This window comes from Lynx rufus, unplaced genomic scaffold (genome assembly GCF_022079265.1).
Source record: "Lynx rufus isolate CCGP_SWC_20201006 ecotype Redwood Valley unplaced genomic scaffold, mLynRuf1.p SCAF_4, whole genome shotgun sequence".
Taxonomy (NCBI): domain Eukaryota; kingdom Metazoa; phylum Chordata; class Mammalia; order Carnivora; family Felidae; genus Lynx; species Lynx rufus.
In genome coordinates, this window is record NW_025814856.1 from 142,510,039 (window position 1) to 142,531,928 (window position 21,890).

At 34.2% G+C, this 21,890-nt stretch overlaps 1 protein-coding gene across 1 annotated transcript in view; it reads right to left on the reverse strand.

Moving 5' to 3' along the window:
* Nucleotides 1–1,959: 1,959 nt before the first annotated feature.
* POT1 (protection of telomeres 1) overlaps nt 1,960–21,890 on the reverse strand; it is an 80,836-nt gene continuing 60,905 nt past the window's right edge. The window contains exons 13-20 of the mRNA XM_047096412.1: nt 20,516–20,572; nt 18,272–18,428; nt 16,705–16,910; nt 13,322–13,457; nt 9,300–9,388; nt 7,353–7,444; nt 5,107–5,212; nt 1,960–3,091 (exon numbers count right to left, since the gene is read on the reverse strand). Coding sequence (XP_046952368.1) covers nt 2,979–3,091; nt 5,107–5,212; nt 7,353–7,444; nt 9,300–9,388; nt 13,322–13,457; nt 16,705–16,910; nt 18,272–18,428; nt 20,516–20,572 — 956 coding nt within the window. The 3' untranslated portion in view covers nt 1,960–2,978. The remainder of the gene's footprint in view (nt 3,092–5,106; nt 5,213–7,352; nt 7,445–9,299; nt 9,389–13,321; nt 13,458–16,704; nt 16,911–18,271; nt 18,429–20,515; nt 20,573–21,890) is intronic.

Sequence of the window (21,890 nt, forward strand, 5' to 3'; positions counted from 1 at the left end):
ACAGTGAAAACAATAAGAATCTAGCTACTTCACCAGATCCCAAGGAAAGCTTCCAGAAAGTGTAGAAGAGAATTGGCTGGAATGAGAGTCACAAGTCGTGACAAACTCATGCTTTAACTTTGGAAACCAAACAGCACAGGGATGGTCCATCCCTGTGACCTGCAAAAAGTGGCAGCACGGGACATAGATGGACTCAAAACCTGGGCAGCCAGTACCCTAGTGCGTGGAGACGGCTTTCTCAGGGAGACAGAGGGGTCTTCAGCTCCTATTTCAACACCAGTCTTTCTATATTCATTCAGAAACAACTCCCGAAGTGCAACATGACCAGGGGTTTAAAAAAAAAAAAAAAAAAAAAAGAGGGGGAATGATGCATTGCATCTCGGCCTGTCGAGTTCCCCCAAAGAAAGCAGTAAAATGGAGGGTAGGGACAGAGGAAAGGGCGTGTGAGCAGTGCACTTCTCATTACTGTATAATCGACTGCCTCAGACTGTCTAGGCTACGCCTTCTCTTCCTCCCACAAAACAGTGCAGGGGTTATAAGAGACAGTCTGGTAGTATCTAATGGATGCTGCAGGGACTGGAAATTGAGCAAAGAGGCTGTACACAAACTATTTTCTTAAATTTATGTAATTTTGAGTCTGACCGGAAAGGTACCAGGATTCACATGTACAATAAAGATGACATGGCTCAAATCAGGGCACAATGAACTACTGTCTACTTGTTGCTCCAGAAATAGAATTCTCCTAGCATTCTGGATTCCTGATTCAGGTATGGCGCATACATCACAGCTGGACAAACACTAGGTGTTGACAGAACTCTTCTTGTTTGTTCAAAGCTAAAAAGTTAAAAAAGAAAACAAATGATGACAACGTGGGGGGCTATTTAAAAAAAGAAAAGAGAGAAGTGACCTATCACTGTAAAGACTCATATGAGGCATCTGACTTTGATAACTTGGAGCCAGCACTGTGACCTGCGCTACCTTCTGACCTCTCCTCTTCTGGGCACTTCCTGTAGAGAAAATGGCTCTCTCACCTTTGTATCCTCAGTATACCATTGGTACTGAAATCTATTCATCTATACGGTTCTTAAAACTTTTCCCTGAAGATGTTTTTGAACCAAGTGATTACATCCCCCCAAAAAGCAGCATCAGCTTCTTTCACCATCTCCAAAAAGCTGATAATTCAGTGATGGGAGATGGGTAGTTAGGTTGGGGGATGGGCTAATTTACTCAGCAACTAGAACTTGGGAGTTATTGGGGCACTTGGGTGGCTCAGTCGATTAAGCATCCAACTCTTGATTTCAGCTCAGGTCATGACCTCACAGCCTGTAAGTTCAAGCTCCACGTTGGGCTCTGGGCTGGGCATGAGGCACTGTCAGTGTGGAGCCTGTTTGGGATTCTCTGACTCCCTCTCTCTCTGCCCCTCCCCTGCTTGCTCTCTCTCTCTCTCCCTCTCTCTCTCATAATAAATAAACATTAAAAAAAATAATTTAGAGTTATTATAAACACAGGAAATCAGGTATTTGACCCTTTTTGCCAATAAAATGTTAAAAGCTTTTTGATAGGGTAAGAAAATGTAACACTGACTCCCCTCATAATCTGCTTCCAACGTCATTTCAAATATTTAAGAGAGGACGCAGTTGTAGAAAACCCATGCTAGCTTTTGCCCCAGAATCCTAGAGTGGTTAGCAGAGCAGCCTCTGAACACAGATTACCTGAATGAGAGTACTGACTAGCATATTGTGTGAACTTAGTGAAGTCAGCTTATCAATCAAGTTTTATCAGGAAATCAGTTTTATTAGGAAAATGGGTTTTTATGAAACTCAAATACATGTTGAACGCTTTGTACAGTACCTAGTGTATAGACGGTCCTAAATATCTATTATAGTGACATTCCTGCTTTCTTTGCCTCCAATCATGTCTCAACTCAACACAGGGCAAACAAAGAAAACAGCTGAAATATGTGCGTTAATTTATTCTTCACTGATACTGAACTAGGCAGATCTGTATGTCTTAGTCTTTACCAAATAATATACATAAATCTATACATACATACAAATATATGGAAGTATTTGTATAAAACTGAATATTCATGATTTTAAACTTCACAAACACTGTCAGGTAAAAAGTGGACTATGATACTGAGTTAATACCTCATTTTGTGTTCAACCTGAAATAGAAGTACACATTACATAAGACTATTAAAAAATGGGAATATAAGTCACTAACATTATAAATCTGACTGCTTTATTAGATCGAGGTGGAATGCAATAACTTCACGTAGAGAAACGAGCCATCAAAAGAACATAATTCAGGTCTTAAGAAATGGATTTATCCTAAATTGGTCAATAGTACCGAAAGAAAGCAATTCTGCCACGTACACTTAAAGTAAATCATTCCTTTAAGTATGCTGTAGCTCACTCAGAAGAGCACTTCTCAACAAGAGCGCTTGTTTAAGCAGATCCCTTTGTACAAAACAAAACAAAACGACTCAGCTGCTACACCCGTCGCACTCAGTAAAAGCTGAGTAATTTAATGTAAGGACATTTTCTAACCCCATACCTGTGCTAAAATCATTAACACTGCTGATACAAAAATCAGGGCAGGAAAGAAGGAAGGCCTAGGATGATGGCTGGCAGAGAAATCAGTGGCTGACATATGGAAAAACAAACTTAGAGCAGGATGACAAAACAGCTTCTCTGAAAGGGCTGCAAGGGGCAAATGAAAACACAGTCCTTATTTCTTCCACTTCTTCCTTTATATCCCTAGCAGCCATCATACTGGAAATTTTGAGCAACGGGACCATTTTTAACTTACCCACAAGTAGGCATTTGGTAACACAATGTCTATTTGCCAAAAGAATTTTAAATTGTGGTTAAAGTGGAAAATAAACTATACAGCTAAATCTTTATAATAATCTCACAGAAAATGATGTTTTCTAAAATTATAGTATTTTACATGTGCTAAGCTAAATGACAATATTAGATTAGATCTTCCGCAACTGTGGTGTCAAAAATCTGATAGCAAATCTGCTGCTCTGTTCCGCTTCTGACATTATACGACTTGATGAGGCACTCCAACCATGGGTATGCATCTACAGATGAGAAAAAATGTTATTTATGCATTAAAACTAAACAAATATCTTTAAAATAGGTAGCTGAGCATAATGATTAGCCAGAAAAATTAACATATTTAATTTAGCTGGAGAAGTAAATAAAATACACTTACCAAATATATTATTATCTACCCTTCCAAATACACACTGGGTTCATGTTATTATTGTGTAACAATCCTAACTAATCTTTTCCCCCACAGGACACAATAATCAAATGTGGAGTTTCCCAAACGTCTGATCGCAAAGGTAGCAGCCATCTCATTCCCATTCTTTATTTCTTTATTCTTTATTTCTGCTGATTGCTTACTGACCTCCCCAGGTGTTTTTTTTTTTTTCTTTTTTTCTTGGTTGACTGCAAAGAAAGTGAACCCCAAGTTCACATCAGCTCAGGCCCTTAACACCTGTCTAGCTGAAACTCCCCATCAAGTTCCAAGCACTTAGTCCAGACAATGCAGATGCTATTCCCAAGCTCTGATTATGACCACAATAAATCTATTTAAAACTTCTAGAAAAGTTTCTTAGCGCTTCTTCAAGTTCAACTTTGAAAGATACTTAATATAGTCAATCTTGGCAAGAGTCGAGCAAGATAGGCACTCTCCTCTACTGCTGGAAGAACTATAAATAGGTAAAAATATTCTTGAAAAGCAATCTGGCAGCATGTATCAAAAGCCTACCAAACCCATCCTTTTTGATATGGCAGTTTTATCTATCCAAAAGAATTGAAACTAAAAATTAAAACTGACACCAAATAAAAAGTGTGTAAATTAAACCTTGTTAAGATGTATAAAAGCTATCTTTCTGGAACTGTTATAAAATGCAAAGACTGACCAGGGGAAAATAGAGTCTGATTAAAAATAACCTGTAAGGGGTACCTGGGTGGCTCACTGGGTTAAGTGTTCGACTTTTGGTTTTTGGCTCAGGTCATGATCTTGCGGTTTGTGAGTTGGAGCCCCGCATCGGGCTCTGTGCCAACAGTGCAGACCCTGCTTGGGATTCTCTCTCCCTCTCTCTCTGCCTCTTCCCTGCTTATGCTCTTTCTTTCTCTCAAAATAAACTTAAAAAAAATAATAATAATAACCTCTAAAAGGTAAACTGACAGCAGCTAAATCTGCAGCTGGTAAAATTTGTTACTGATGAAAAATTGTTAATAGTGTCAAACTAACTAACTATGAGAGGGATTTGCAAACTTCAATGTAAACAGAAATAATGACCACAAAAGGAAAACTCAGTGGCAGTAGATGGAATCAATACCATTTGACCTGAAGATCTGGTTGATTAATCAAATGTTATCCAGAGAACAACTAAAGTTGATAAAAATGATTAGTAAAATAAAAACGCATAAAATCTGAAACTAGTTAATATTAATAGAACATTTATGAATGAGGGGCACCTGGGTGACTCAGTAAGTTGAGGTCTGACTCTTGATTTCAGCTCAGGTCATGATCTCATGGTTCATGGGATCGAGCCCCACGTCAGCCTCTGCACTGACAGCTTGGAGCCCGCTTGGGATTCTTTCTCTCCTCTCTCTGTCTCTCCTCCACTCATGTTCTCTCTCTCCCTCAGTAAATAAACATTTGAAAAAGAGAGAGAGAGAAAGAAAATTCACGAATGAATTACACTGGCTGTATGTAGTCTGTTACAGAAAAATGTTTCTTCTCAAAATTTCATCTTTGTTGGTATAATTTCAATGAAAATGCTTGTATACATAAACATCATATCAAATGTGCTTGTGATCAAGCAAAACTGCCTCCTTTTGTTATATTTCAAAAATATTTTCTAAATCTTTTCATTTCAGGAATTATGATTCTTACCTATCTTCTCCCTGCCAATGTCTTCATGAAAAGACAAATCAGACAATAATTTACTTAGTACTTTGTAACAGTACTCAGATTTTAAAGTTTTCCAAACCTCTATGTCTACAGATTGAATATGTGCTAGGTAGGTATTATTTCAAGAAAAAGAATGAATGAGATTGTTAAAATATTCGTGCCTACCAATTTTTGTTCCTGAAGGACAAAACATGCCCATGATCATTTCCATACTTTGCTGCAGGTCATCATTGATGAGGATTTCTGATGCTGGGATCTGGAAGAATTTGTCCTTAAAGAAAAATTATAGGAGAAAATAGGAAACTATATTAATCTTTTTTAAAAGCCATAATTAATATAAAAGCATTTCAATATCATCTAATTAAAATAATCTAGACTATTTCACTCTGTGAAGATTGTAGACTTCATAAACTAGAGTTCTAGTCTAAACTCTAAAATCTGGTTTACTACTTTAATCTAAAAACAGCATTGATATATATATATATATACACACATACATGTACATACATATATACACACACATATATACATACACATATATAAATATATATTTATACATATATAAATATATTTATATTTATATTATAAATTTATATTTATATTATATATTTATATATATATTTATAACATATATTATATATATTTATATTATATTACTATATATTTATATATATTTAATATATATTTATTTATATATTTATATTTAATATATATTTAATGTTTATTATATTAATATATTTAATTAATTTAAATATAATTTAATTAATTATAAGTAATTAATATATTTAATATATTTAATATATTTAATATAAATATATATTTATACATATATAAATATATTTATACATATATATGTGTATGTATATATGTATATATATATAAATGAAAGTAAGAATAGTAATTAGAAAAGAGTGAGGCTTATCATTCTTTGTGTACAGGAAAAAAATCTAGTGTTAAATTTAAAAGAGTATAGGGGCGCCTGGGTGGCGCAGTCGGTTAAGCGTCCGACTTCAGCCAGGTCACGATCTCGCGGTCCGTGAGTTCGAGCCCCGCATCGGGCTCTGGGCTGATGGCTCGGAGCCTGGAGCCTCTTTCCAATTCTGTGTCTCCCTCTCTCTCTGCCCCTCCCCCGTTCATGCTATGTCTCTCTCTGTCCCAAAAATAAATAAAAACGTTGAAAAAAAAAATTTAAATTTAAGAGTATAACGTATAGTGTATATTTAATTTTTCTCTCCTCGATCAGATTATAAGTTATACTTTCTCAAAAGAAGAAAGGGATCTTGTTTGCTTTTGTTCGCTGCTAAATCCCCATCACATACAACAGTATCTGGCACATAGCAGGTGCTCATTAAATATTTATTCAATAAATGGGCCAATGAACTGTTTTGGCAAGAGAAAACATTCTCTCAAACCTACCCCAGATTGTTTCCCAACGTGTGTAGTAAACCAATTTGACCTTACTGCGAAAAGAAATCTGGTCTTTGCCCTTGGCTCCTGGAAATCACCTCTAAGCCCTTGGAATATCAGGCCTGTTAGGAATGTCTTTGTCCTACTAGCTAAGTTTATCAGCATGATTTAGGGCACACAGTTTGGGGCATGTGGTATTAGCTCGATCTCTGGAAGGACTCAAACCAGATGAGCCTATGGGCTGTCTACATGTCTCTACATGATGGAGCCCCAATAAAAACTCTAGCCACCAAGACTTGGTGAGGCTTCCCTGGCTGGCAGTACCGCTTGTGTCCTGTTTCACATCACTGCTAGCCTGGTAACGCTGACTGCTACTCCACAGCAAAGGGCAACTGGAAGCCCCATGTCTGGAACTTCTTGGACTCTGCCCTACGTACCTCTTCCCTTGGATGATTTTAATTTGTATTCTTTAGGTGTAACAAACGATAATAGCAGAATAACTTTCAGTAAGTTCCATGAGTCTTTCTAGGGGATTATCAAAACTAAGGTGGTCTTGAGAACTCCCAAACTTAGAACTGTTGTTAGAAATGAGAGAGGTTTGTGGATAGCTCTCTAGCTTCGTATGCTGTAACCATCTCTCCTCCAAAGTAATTTCATTCCCTCTACTACGGAAATGTGGAGACTCCAAAAACCTGGTAAAATGCTGCTTAGACAATGTCCAGAAGGTGCAGCCATACCTCTGCCTTTGGCTCCTGGAGTAAAACTTCTGAAGACTCTCTCCTCAAATTCCTATTCTTTGATTTTTCATTATTTGGATATTAAATTTACAGAGTCAGATTGGAACAGGATAAATATACAGACAATTCAAGATTTATGTGCTTGCATTTTATTTGTCCTTCTAAGTTGCCTTAAATCCTCTCAGTAATAAAGTTGGTATGAATAAACATGTTAAAATCAAAAACATATTGTTAGTTAGAAATATCTACGCTCCCTCTGTTACTTACAGAATCCATGAGATAAGCTTCCAGTACCCCAGTTCCATCATCAAGAATAAATGTCATTACAAACACATGTTGAAGGGGTACAATACCCAGCACTAGTGAAGGAAGAAAAGATCAAACCATATGAATCTTCTATTCTTTATGATCAAAGTAAGATAAAAATTGTTTTATGATGTTAATTTTGTTTACTAAAATAATTTGAGATAAAAAAAATATATGCCTTTTGTTCTCTAGTAACAATATATTAAGCTCATTTAGCAGGTTCACTTTGGAATATTAAACCATACCTATGTAGTGACAAAGACTCATGAGCAATTCTACCTTTCTGGTTAAATATTAATATAAGGTATCTTTATAATGAGTTGATAACTTGATAGAAAACACAAAAACGAATTCATGAACTACAGTTCATCACGTTAGCCACATGAAAGACAAAATTAAAATACCAGAATGTTCTAAAAAGAATAGCATGTGGCTCAATATTTATGATTTTGTAAAATGTTTCTCCCCTTTATATTATAAACACAAGGATCACGTATGTTAAGAGATCTCATCTGGTTGAATGGCCAAAAATGTCAGAATATGGGATTTAATAATTTGGTAAGATGAGGAAAAAGAAATTGAAGAGATACTAAATTATACAAAAATCCATGGGTTAAAATGTTACTTTGTGTTTGGAAATGGGAGACATTTATATGTTTAAAAAATGAAATACGGTCTTTCGTTTGTGGAATCCATATTTAAAAGGATTAACTAAGGGGCAAATAGAAGAGTAAATCAGCATACAGAGAAATGAATTAGAGCACATAGACATGACAAAAAGTGGTTAATACAGAGGAACTGATTTTTAGGATTCTAAAGTTCTCGACAGGTTAAAACTGAGCTAAAACCAAGAAGGGCGAATGTAGAACCTACTCTGAGGGACCACACAAACGAAGAATTGCATTTTAGAATGGGATGAGGAGACCAAACGGGATAGCAAGGGGCTCACATGGCTGGACCACAAACAAAACAGGAAACAGAAGTACCACAGAGCTGGATTACAAAAGAAAGAAAACAAAACCAAGTATACAAATAACTATATATACAATAAAATTTTCAGGCTAGTAGAAGCAAAGTATCCAATTTTAGAGAAATAAAGGTTTTCTTTATATTCTGAACTGGCCAATATTTGTAGCCCTATTTGCAGCTTTTAAGGGCAAACTTTGAGAAGAGCATTGGTAAAGTGAAATGTTTACTAAGGAAGAGAAACAGAATAGTAAGGAATGTGGTGAATACCAAATGAAGTGAGGGTGCCTACTTGGAGAAATAAAGACTCAATGAAGGCATGACAGATATCTTCAAATGCATGAAGCTGTTGATCTTCTACAAGACCTATACTCTAACTCTAGTAGATAGAACGTGGGCCATGTTAAAATTTAAGTAGGTAGATTTTGCTTCACTGCTAAGAACTACTTAAAAATTAAGGGATATGTTGCTTTGCAATGTAATGAGTCCCCTATCACTGAAAGAGTTTTAAGCCAAGGCTGGATGATCACAGTTAAGAACAGGTTATAAAAAGCTTCTTGTCGTTCCAACTAAAGATGTGTATTGGGTGGAGAGTGTAATAGCTGTGTCTAAAATTGTTTTGAATCCTAAGATACTATGAACTGGAGGAATTTTTCAGAATCTGTATTTGTGATTAATGATTAACACTAAAACAAATTACTGAACATTAAAATGTGAGCAATGATTAAAGATACTGGCAGATGCCTGAATTCAAGTTTTCAAATACGTTTAAACTATGTTATGCTCTTATTATAATCACCGTGAACAGTTTTGCTTAAGTAAAGTTAAACGTTAGCTCAGTCTTTGTCTGGTTTTATTATATCCACAAACACTGAAATATAATCAGTGAGATCACCTTACACAAAGACAGTTGCAGTTGTAGAACACAGAAATTTAGCTAACCTTCCGCCACAGAAGAAGGAATCCAAGGTGTTTTATCAACCAGAGAATTTAGATTTTGTATTGGTCTCAAAGTAGAACACTGTTTACATCTGAAATTAATGACAGAAAAAAAAACCATACAGATTGAAAAATAATTTATTATAACTCATTTAATTATAACTTACCTTTGCTGTTCAAAATGCACAGTTTAAAAAGTTAATTATTAAATAGTGTTGCACCTTCCACATTATAACACACATATTACAGGGGCGCCTGGGTGGCGCAGTCGGTTAAGCGTCCGACTTCAGCCAGGTCACTATCTCGCGGTCCGGGAGTTCGAGCCCCGGGTCGGGCTCTGGGCTGATGGCTCGGAGCCTGGAGCCTGTTTCCGATTCTGTGTCTCCCTCTCTCTCTGCCCCTCCCCCGTTCATGCTCTGTCTCTCTCTGTCCCAAAAAAAATAAATAAACGTTGAAAAAAAAAATTAAAAATAAATTTATTCTTTAAGAGAAAAAAGCATGGAGAAAAGACAGTCTCTTTAAAAACAGTGTTGGGAAAACTGGATAGCAACATGCAGAAGAATGAAACTGGACCACTTTCTTACACTATACCCAAAAATAAATTAAAAAATGGATGAAAGACCTAAATGTGAGACAGGAAACCATCAAAATCCTAGAGAAGAACACAGGCAGCAACCACTTTGGCCTTGGCCGTAGCAACTTCTTACTAGACACATCATCAGAGGCAAGGAAAACAAAAGCAAAAATGAACTACTGGGACTTCATCAAGATAAAAAGCTTCTACACAGTACAGGAAACAATCAACAAAACTAAAAGGTAGCCTATGGAATAGGAGAAGATATTTGAGTCTTCTGATATTGAATATCAGAAGACATATCTGATAAAGGGTTAGTGTCCAAAATCTATAAAGAACTTAACAAATTCAACACCCTAAAAAACAAATAATCCAGTGAAGAAATGGGCAGAAGACATGAATAGACACTTTTCCAAAGAAGGCATCCAGTTGGCTAACAGGATCCATGGAAAGATGCTCAAAATCACTCATCATCAGGGAAATACAAATCAAAACCATGATGAGATACCATTTCACACCTGTCAGAATGGCTAAAATTAACAACACAGGAAACATCAGGGGTTGGCGAGGATGCAGACAAGGGAAACCCTCTTGTATTGCTGGAGGGAATGGAAACTGGTGGAGCCACTCTGGAAAATAGTATGGAGGTTCCTCAAAAAGTTAAAAATACAAGTACCCAAGACCAGCAATTAAACTAGTAGGTATTTACCCAAAGGATACAAAAATACCAATTTGAAGGGGCACATGTACCCCAATGTTTACAGCAGCATTATCAACAGTGAAACCATGAAAAGAGCCCAAACATCCATTAACTGATGAATGGATAAAGAAGATGTGGTATATATTACACAGTGAAATATTACACTCAGCCATAAAAAAGAATGAAATCTTTCCATCTGCAATGACATGGATGGAGCTACAGAAGTAATGCTAAGTGAGTAAGTCAGAGAAAAGACAAATACCATATGATCTCACTGACGTGTGGAATTTAGGAAACAAAACAGATGAACATATGGGATGGGAAAAAAAAGAGAGGGAAGCAAACCATAAAAGACTCTTAATGACAGAGAACAATCTGAGGGTTGATGAGGGGACGTGGATGGGCAATGGGCTAAATGGGTGAAGGGTATTAAGCAAGGTACTTACTATGATGAGCGCTGGATGCTATATGCAAATGATGAACCACTAAATTCTACTCCTGAAACCCATATTATACTACATGTTAATTAACTAGAATTTAAATAAAATTATGGGGGAAAAAAAGGCAATAGAATAAAGAAATATTACTTCCTTAAAGACTAGGATATTAACTTTAGACATCGATAAAACAAGTATGTAAACTAAAAATTAAGTATATAAATTAAAATTTAAGGGTAACAAGTAAAAATTAAGTAGAGATTTATTATTTCCAAAGCAATAAAAGACAAAAGGGGAAAATTAAGAACATTTTTATAAATGAATCCAATAGAAGATTAGAGGAAAAAAATAAGCTAAATAATAACCAAAAAAGGGGAGGGAGATGGAAGAAGTAATAATGTAAGTGGAAAACAAAATAAGATGTAGAAATAAAACCTAAATATATCAGTAATGAACATATTTTAAACTTATCTACTAAAAAACAACTAAAATCTAGTCCTATTTATTTATGAGACTTCCTAAAATAGAACACAAAGAAACATGAAAGCAAACCAGCAAAAGAACCTCAAAATGTAGAAAGCAAACACTGACCGAATTAAAGATCACAAACCTACAACCACAAAGGACATTAAGCACAGTCTCTAAGAAGTGATTAAACAAAGTTACAAAGGAAGAAGAAGTTTTGAATATGATTAACAAGCTTGTCTAATGGACACAAGTAACCACTTTTAAAGACTAAACACAACTATTAAAGAATACACGTTCTTTTTAAAATATAGGCAATATATACAAAATCTGAACAAACATATTCTAGGATACAGCAAAGATAAATGAATCTCAAAGATCATTATGAAGTGTATCAAGCGATTTGGTTAAAAAGTAATCTAACTAAAATACAAACAAATGTAGCACCTAAATTGTGTGTGTGAAATTTTTAAAACACACAGCTAAGTAATTCATGGGCCTAAGAAGATGTCACAATGAGAAATTAGAAAACATTTAGAAGTGACAAAAGAAAAACAAAAAACAAAAAACTACTACATATCAAATCCTGGGTTAAAGCTATGGCTATTTTCTCAGGGGAAAAATTATGGACTTAAATATAAATACTAAAAAATATACTAAAATTAATGAATTAAGTGAGGTATGCATTCGATTAAAAACATTTGAAAAAGAAAAACCAAGGGAACCTAGGGGCACCTGGGTGGCTCAGTCCATTGAGCGTCCGACTCTTGATTTTAGCTCAGGTAAAGATCTCATGGTTTGTGGGTTTGAGCCCTCTGTCAGACTCTGCGCTGACAATGGGGAGACTGCTTGAGATTCTTTCTCTCCCTCTAACTCTGCCCCTCCCCTGCTCATGCATACTTGCTCTCTCTCTCTCTCAAAATAAATAAATAAACTTAAAACAAAAAAACAAAAAAATGAAGAAATCTAGAAAAAGTAAATGCAGAAACTAAAGATAAGAACAATAAAACAACAGAGAGTATCAACAAAGCTAAAGCTAGTTATTTTGGCAAAAAAAAGTCAAGGAAAAAAGGTGCAAATAATATTAAGTGGATTCAGGAACAAAGTAGAAATTTAAAAATAATCAAAAGTACTATGAACAATTTTATGTCAATAAATGTAAATTTACGTAAGAAATGAAACTCTAAAAAATTCATTAATAAAATAGATTCAAGAAATAAAAAAAAACATAAAAGATGTATAACTGTTAAATAAACTAAAGCATTAGTTTAAAATTCTGTTTACAAAGAATCAGGTCCAGAAATCTGAGCAAAATAACTAAAACCTAAAGTAAAACCTTTAAGGTTTTATAAGCATTTTAATAATTTGACTGTATTAATATTTTACAAATTCGTAAAACAAAAGAAACCATCAAGTTAAAAAGGTACAAGAGAGAGGCTGTAAATTTCTTGAAATGCATGTCTACTTCTAGCTCCCAATATATCCTAGTATCTTCCAGTTCCTCAGTGGCAACTAATCTGTAACTTCGTGGCACAGAAATTTTGGAATTCAGTCACTTAACTTTTACTAGGATACAGCTCTAAACCTTTCTCTGTATTAGTATCTAAATCTTTGTGAAAGAAAGCAAATGAATATTAACCTCTGGGCTAGCCTTATACTTAGCACATTGTTGGTATTCGATATATATGCTATCAGAAGAATAAAATATATACCAGAAAAATCTAGAATCTTGTACATATAAATTGGTATTCAATAAGTATCCACTGAATATATAGCAACTAGTAGGATAAAATAATAATTACTCCTAAGCAGTTATTAATTCTCAAAATTCCCAGATCTGAAAGCATACCCATAGTGATGTACTTTTCCTTGTATAAGGAATGGTACTGAAAGATCAAGGACTTCCAGGTCTTCATAGCCAGATCTCACAGGAATTACACTATGAAACTTATTTGCGAGTTTGTAGATTTCACCGAGTGTTCCTCCTATGAACACAGAATAAATAAATCTTCAAGTAGTACAAATATAATGAAGGCAAAATTGAGTGTGTATTTAAAGGAACACATGAAGTATAGTAAAAGACTAAAAGGACTGAAAGAAAAATACAATGAAGAATTTAGATGATTAATACATTTATTATAAAAAATAATAATTTGTAAACTTAGTATCCTGCACTGATTAAAGAAACCACTACACAGAAATGCTGAGACTTGAGCAAAATAGAAGACTTGTGAAACTTTAACCATCTTCCTAAATTTATACAAACTGCTCTTTTATGCTATAACACTTTGGTTTAAGTATTCAAAAGAAAATAAAATTGAGAGCCAAAATATAACAGGATTCTCATTATTAAATTTGCTATATACTAATAATGTCTAGGTAAATTAAGTCTTGAGTTTGAAATAAGTCTTTTAGACTTCCAGGTCAACATTAAATTTATATATAGCTGCGAAAAGTTTGTGTAATTACAATTCATGTATAGTGTTTGTTCACTTTTCCTAAAAAATCATTACATTTCTAATTGTATGACACAGTGGCCATGAAAGCCATCACTAGCTGAGAAGAAAGAGTAAGCCCAGGGGTGCAATACTACTAGAAGGCAGGATTATCTAGAATAACTCAAACCTACTGGTTCCTTTCCTGGTGTATTTTTCACCTAGACTGAGCATTCCTCCTTCTTAGGGAAAGAGAATATGATTTATAAGAATACTTTTGTGTATTTCCTAATACTTGTAACGTGAAATTCAATTGTGAGGGGAAAGCACTCCCAGCACAGCAGAATAAGGACGTCCAAAAATACACTGCTCCATACAAGGAAAAAGAACACTGGCAAAAACTGTCAAATTTGACTTTTTTTGGAACTCTAGAAATTAACCAAAGCCTTGCAATAATCCAAGGAGTGTTTATTCAGAAAAAGCAGAGAAATCTTGGTAAGAACAAGTTTTGTGGTGTTCTAAGTTGCCCAGCTCCCATTCCTCTTTCCACAGCTTTGCGAAGCTGGAAGCCACAGTTCTGCCGTGTCGCACTGCAGTTAGGTCCTTGCCCCTGGATAGGGTTATAATACTCAGAAATATGATAAAATAAAAATAGCTTGCATTTTGATGAAACCCTTTTATATTTTAAAGTGCTTTCAGATATATTTTCACATTTGAGTTTCGTTAAAAAGCTCTGTAAGTCAGTGTTATTACTCTGGATATATTTATTTGTTCAATAAATATTTACTGAGAGCCAGCTGCATGCCTAGTGTCCTACCCTAGGAGCTAAAGATACAAAGATTAAAATGAACATGGATCCTAGTTACAGTCTAGTAAGCAAACAAGTCTATAAACAGACATAATACAAATACAATACAGGAAGAAAAGTGATCTACTGAAAGTTCATACACTATGCAATAAAAACCACTCAAATCTGCCTTGAGAATCAAGAGTGCTTGGTAGGTGTAGGTGTTCATTAAGTATTTCACATGAATTGTTGAGTAAAGGGAATTATTAAGTTACTTATGAACATTAGAGCAGAAATTCTCAGGAGAATAGCAACGGAATGGCAAAGAGGTACAGAGAAATACCCTGGGTTTAGGAATTGCCTCCGGTTCAATATGGCTGGAGGGTGTAATGGAAATTGAGGAATGGCAGGAGGTGAGACTGAAAGTTTGTGGGATGAGTGACAGGATCAGGAGCTAAAGGTACTTCTTCATTCAAGCTTCTTTTGGACCCTCAAGGTCAACTTGGCTTTAACACAGAATTCTCTGGGAGGCAGTTCACAGGAGAACACTAAGGTGTACTGGATATCCTCCTAGTTGGCCCTATAAGGACAATACTTATAGAAACTGATAGTTTCAAAGCTTTGTTTTATTTTTAGGGCATACGAATAGTCTTACTCCCTTTTTGGGTGTGTGCATGTGTCTGTGTGCTTTGTTTTTATATCTATTACTGGTAGAGATTCCAGTATTGCTAATGGACTAAGATGATACCACATTTCACTCATCAAAGTGGACACATTTTTTAAAGTGCTAGTATATGATGATGAAGATGGGGGAACAGATAATCTCATATGCTACTAAAGCATATGAATACTACGACAGCTTTACTGGAAAGTAACTGGGCAACATTTACTTAATTCTTTGTGCCCTCTCCCACCCCCCAATTACATTTCATTCAGGGAGAAGAAACTTCATCACAGAGTTAATATATCAAAAAACCCGAAACAATTCAGTTCCACTTACTACCTGTAGTGGGGAAGATCCACAACTTCTCTATGATTCAGTTTTCTCATGTATAAAAAAGAGCTTACAATAGGACCAAATGAATAGGAATATTATCATGGTTAATTAATACATAGAAATTAAAATCATTTCTGGTATGCTGTAAGTGTATTAAGAGATGTTCATGAAAGGAGACCAATGGTCATATTCATATGTATTTACATATATGTATTTTCTAAAACAGGTACATATTACTTTTATAAATAGAAAAATGTCACTAACAAAAATGATCATAATCCACTATAATAAAGATTAATTCATTTATAAAATAAAACTAAAGATTTCTCTGCAAATTAAAGATGATGTTTTCCTTCTATTATAGAATATTACTGAGGAAGAAAAGTCTCAAGGAAAATTATGAAACTTTAAATTTGGCATGGGGAAAAATAAGTTTATGTGTGTGTGTGTGTGTGTGTGTGTGTGTGTGTGTGTGTGTATTAGATAGATATTAAAATTAGTGAAAAGTGGAAAGGAAATGCAAAAATATATATGATGCAGTTTCTTCCTTTTAAAACCTGTCAAGTTATCTTTACTTGTTTCCAGGGTCCCTTCCTTGACCTAAATATCAATAGATGACTTTCATTTTTTTTTTTTTTTTTTTATGGAACAACAGTGACATCCAGAGGCCAAGGTAACAACAACTGTACATAACAAGCAGCCTCTTGATGAAACACTGCTCGACAATGAGCTTGAATCTGATTAAGATTCTATCCGAATTCAACAAGATAGACAAATGCAAACACTTGAGTTCAATATATGATTTCCAAATGTAATTCAGATTAGTTTATATGTGTGTATAGATTTAAATCTATTTGTTATATATAATATATTCTATTTTATGTAATTTAAGTTAATAATATTTTGACTTTGTATGTCCTAGGTTGCCCCTAAAATATATTTAACAATCATTAACCAGAGAAAGACACAAGCAAAAGCTATATTCTAATAAAACAGTAACTTAAATACCTTACCTTCTATCAAAATCAGACAGTCACTTGAAAGTGGGAGAATACCATTATTTTTCACAAAATGAACAGCTACTTTTCGTTCTCCTTGATCTTTAGTGGTCCACATTTTAGAATCATATAATGATGTATTTTGTAGTTTAGTATCTGGGATTTTAGTTGCACCCTCTTGTAAAATTATATCCAAATCACCCTCATGTGGAACTTCTTGCCTAAAATCATTGACAATGAAATAATACAAAACAATTGGTATAAGCTTGGAAATTCAAATTTAACAATTATCCAATTAAGACAAATTTGTTTACATGCTGATGCACCAGCTACTTATTTTAAAATGTGGAAATAATTCACTTTGCAGATTAAATGACTCTTATTCACAGAAAAAGATTTGATGATACTTCACAACTAAGTAGATCCATATCATAACTATATTAACTGCTAGCAATTTCCTTATCTGGTTTTGTGATACCAAGGATCCTATAACTATTTCTAACACCAATTCATTCTCCTCTGTAAGGAATGTTAAACTTCTCCATGGGAGAAAAAGATACAGCTTCCTGTTAAATATCCACTTACCACCTAAGTAATCTCTTTCACAGGGCACCCACTTTACAAACCAATACTCCTTTCAATTCCTTTTAACCTAGACTAATAATTTTAAAAAGTCACGTGGTAAAGTATGTATACAATGGAAATGGCATGATCTGGAACCAAAATGTCTATGTCCTTGCCTTGGTTCTGTCTCCAACCAGCTGTGTAACTTCAGGTAACACCACTTCACCTTTTTGACGTGATTCTCTTATTTGTCTAAAAAAATGCTCATAGACGGTAGTTTTGTTTGGCAAAGCTATATGACTTTACAGAATTTAACAAACTGTAATTTAATAATTCTTCAACAATTATATAAAATCTGTATTTATATTTTAATTCCGACCATCATTTTAAGCTCAAATGGGTAGAAGATGGTCCCCATTTTATTTAAAGTTTGATGATCAAAACTGTCTACAAATAGTATTATACTTAGATTGTGGAGGGCAAAATATACATATATTAATGTACATACACAAATTATATTTATATACACAAATATAATGGACTATGTAATTATATAATTTTATAATATATATACACACATGCACACACACAAATATAAAGGAAATGTACTATATTTACACATTATATATTTAAAGGGAAGACAGTCAAATTGCATAAAAAAGAAAAAAGATTAAAAATAAATTCAGAATGTCTTGAGTTAGTAAGTACATAATCATTCTAATATAAATTTATTTTATATAAATATATAAATGTATGTATTCATGCATGTATTAAAACTACTAAACTGAATTTAGATCTGAAAACAGCACCCACTTTTATTTATTACTACTAAGAAACATCAGAAGGATTTACTAAGAATTTAGTATTTTCTCTTAAAAATGTTACCACTGTTTCAAAATATAATATACAAAGTCACAATTTACACACTGCCAGGACTTAAACTGATTGGTATATATGAAAATGTATATTCACAAAATTATGAATTAAAAACTTCCGTTTTATTACAGAAAATACTTACAGTGCATGACATTTAGGACAATGAAGTTTAACAGACTGAAGGAGACTTCTGGGCTTATATGACCTTAATTTTGCTCGAATACGATACTGTTGAGGAGCTTTTTGTTTCAAAATAGCACATAGTGGGGTTTTCTCCAAATAGTGATGATCTGTAAGTACTAAAAATAATTTTTAGATTAAGTCAGAATAACCTACAAGAATAATAAGAGTATTTATAATACGAATTCCCCTACACCAGATACAATAAAACTGAATTATTTAAGTTCTATTGCCAACCTTGTTAATATTTTGCCACATTTGTCATCATCTCCATCTGGTAGCTCCCTCTCCATATATATCTCCTTACATATTCATATGTATACATGAATCACTTATGAATAATTTCCAGATATCATGCTCTTTTATCCCTAAATACTTCAGTGTGTATTTCAGAAGATTCTGAAGATTGGCATATTACAGTGCAATTTTCAACTTCAGAATATGTAACACTATCACTGAATCAACAGACATTATTCAAATTTTTCCAACTGTCCCTATAATGTTCTTCCTTAGATCTTTATTTTTGGGTCCAGAATCCAGTCCTGAACCATGCATTGCATTTATTTTTCCTGTCTCTTTGGACTCCTTTAATGTAGAACGGTCCCTCAGCTTTTCTTGGTCTTTTATGACACTGATATATTTGAGCAGAGGCCATTGACTTGGGTGTGTCTGGTTCTGCTCATGGTCAGATACAGATTATGCCCTTTTGGCAGTCTAGTATACTGCAAGTGATACAGGCGTCCCTCTCTGCATCGGAACAAGAGGCATACAAGTCACCAGCGTTTTCATTCCTGGGGATGTTGACTTGGCTCACTTGGTTATAGTGGTGTTCAACAGGTTTCTTCTCCACTATAAATTTATTATTTCCCCCTTTATAACTAATAAGAAAGTACTTGGGGAAATAGAAGTATCTCACTCCTCAGTAAACATTTAGGATCCTGCTAGTTTAGGACCCACTGGTGATTTACAACTAAGTCAGTTATTACTATCATGGTTGCAGAATGATTTTTTTTCCTAACTTTATCATTCCTTTTACATTTGTTAGCTGTCATTCTATTATAACTAGGAGCTCTCCACTCAATCGCACATACTTATTCATTCATTCATTTGTTCTTTTATTTACTATCCACACGGACTAATGGATCCCTACTACTGTTCGGTTTTACTCCATCACTAGTATTTTTTATTTTGATGCTCAAATTGTATCAGATTTGACATGCTCCATAATTAACTGAGAACTTCTTTACCTTCTGGCACAACAAGATGTTCTGGATTCATCTTGTAATTTTCCTGTCCCAATCCTGGAGCCTGCTATCTCTCCAAGCAGCCCTGATTCTTTTTTAAGGGGGAATATCATTTATAAACCAAGATCTGTGCATGACGTGCATCCATTGCTATTGGGTTGCCATTATTTTGAAGCCCTTTAACTGGACAGAGATAGGATATACATGCAAATGTGTTCATACTTATACTTCCACACACGCACCTGCACATGTATAAATGTATACATATATACATATGTATATATTTGCACACACACACACACACAGACATCTACATCTATTTCTACATTTATTTATAAAATCATGAGTCCATACTGACCCTTCTTATTCCAGTACAACACCACAAGTTTCTTTCTTCTGGCTTTCCCTCATTTCACAGTTACATGTTCTTTCTCCAATGAGAAACTCATATTATTATAATAGTATATTATAGAGCTTCATTTAATAGCCTCGTGCTTAAAAAATTTTTTTCTTAATTTTTTTCATCTTAGCTGAACTAACAAAAAGAGGGCATCTGACAGATTTACTATCATTGCTAACATTAAAGTTTTGGGGTATACTGCCTTTATGGGCACATTGCTAAATTCATAGTGTGAATAGATAAAAATTATGTCATATATTTTATCACATTCTCAAAATGAAATAAGCCCCACTGCACTGTTAAATAGTAGAATATGTTTTACAAACCTCATACCTGTAGGACTTAAAATATATGTTCAATGTAAAAACATGTATCTTTCTGAGTTCCATTTTATGCCAGTTAGGATGAGGCACGGAAATGAAAGATAAATATGTGTATATTTTTGCCCTCATGGATATCTGCTCTCAATAATATATAGGAACAAATTAGTTGATAAATGTAAGGACAGACTTTATTATGCACACTATTACACCCTTATTTCAAAAATGAAACATAGTCTTACTTGTAGCTGATAGTTGCTGACATCTTTCTACCTCATATAGTGATACTGATCCAGAGCCTAGAGGAAAGAAAAAGGAAGAATTATACAGTTTTAAGATCCATGAAAAATTCCATATGGAACTGAAAACTATATTAACATTGTTTATAAGAACTGAAGAAAATCTAAACAATAGTAAAACATGCCATGTTCATGGACTAGAAGGCTCAAAACTGTTTGTTAAGGCATCAATTCTCCCCAAACTGATCTGCAGAGTCAATATAATCCTAATCAAAATTGCAGAGGCTTTATTACAGTAAAAGATAAGAGACTCTATCACTTAAGTGGAAATGCAAAGAATCCAGAATATAAAATATAATTCTGAAAAAGAATAAAACTGGCAGACTTTTGCTACCTGACTTAAAGACTTACTATAAAGCTACAGTAATCAAGGCAATATGATATTGGCATAAAAACTGACAAGCATATCAAGAGAATTACATAGAAAGCCTAGAGATAAACCTGCACTTACATGGTCACTTTGATTTCTGATAAAGCAGGAAACAACCCAAAGGGAAAGCACAACCCTGGTGCTACAAAAACTGGAAATTAGTATAAGGAGAAAAAAGTTTACTTCATACCATACTATGAAGTATTTCTGACTGGAAAACCCAGAAATAAATCCACATTTACACTCACTTGATTTTTGACAAAGACACCCAAGCCATCTCATAGAAAAAAACAAAAAACAAAACAAAAAAACAAAAAAACTAATGGTGCAAAGACTGGAAATTCATATTAAAAACAATGTCTACCTCATAGGGTACTACTGGGTATTACAAGGGAATTAGCAATACAGGCAATACAGATGAATTTCAAAAACAGTACATAAGAGAGAATATATTATTCCATTTATTTGAAGTTATAGACAATCTATGGTGGAAAAAAATCAGAACTTCTGGGGTTGGACTGAATGGGAAGGAACATGAGGGAACTTCCTGCAACAAGGGTGACATTTTACATTTTTAAAGGGATTTAAGTTACACAGGTTTATGTATTAGCCAGAACTTGTGGAATGGTACACTTCAGTTGTCCACTGCGTTTAACTTTACATCAAAAATCAAAAAGGTTCATCAACAAATATTGAATTGAATTCTAGTTAATGATGTTATTCTGAAGTTTTGAGGAGGTGTATTTATTTCTGCAACTTACTTTGACATGGATCAAATTATAAGATGGGTTGATTAGGAGAGAGTGAGAGAGAAATATATGACAGAACAAAGAGAATCCAGAGAGCAGGTATATGAGTGTTCACTGTACAACTGTTCCAATTTTTCTGCATGTTTGAAAATTTTTATTATTTTGGAAAAACACATTGTGAAAGAAATAAATGGAGAAG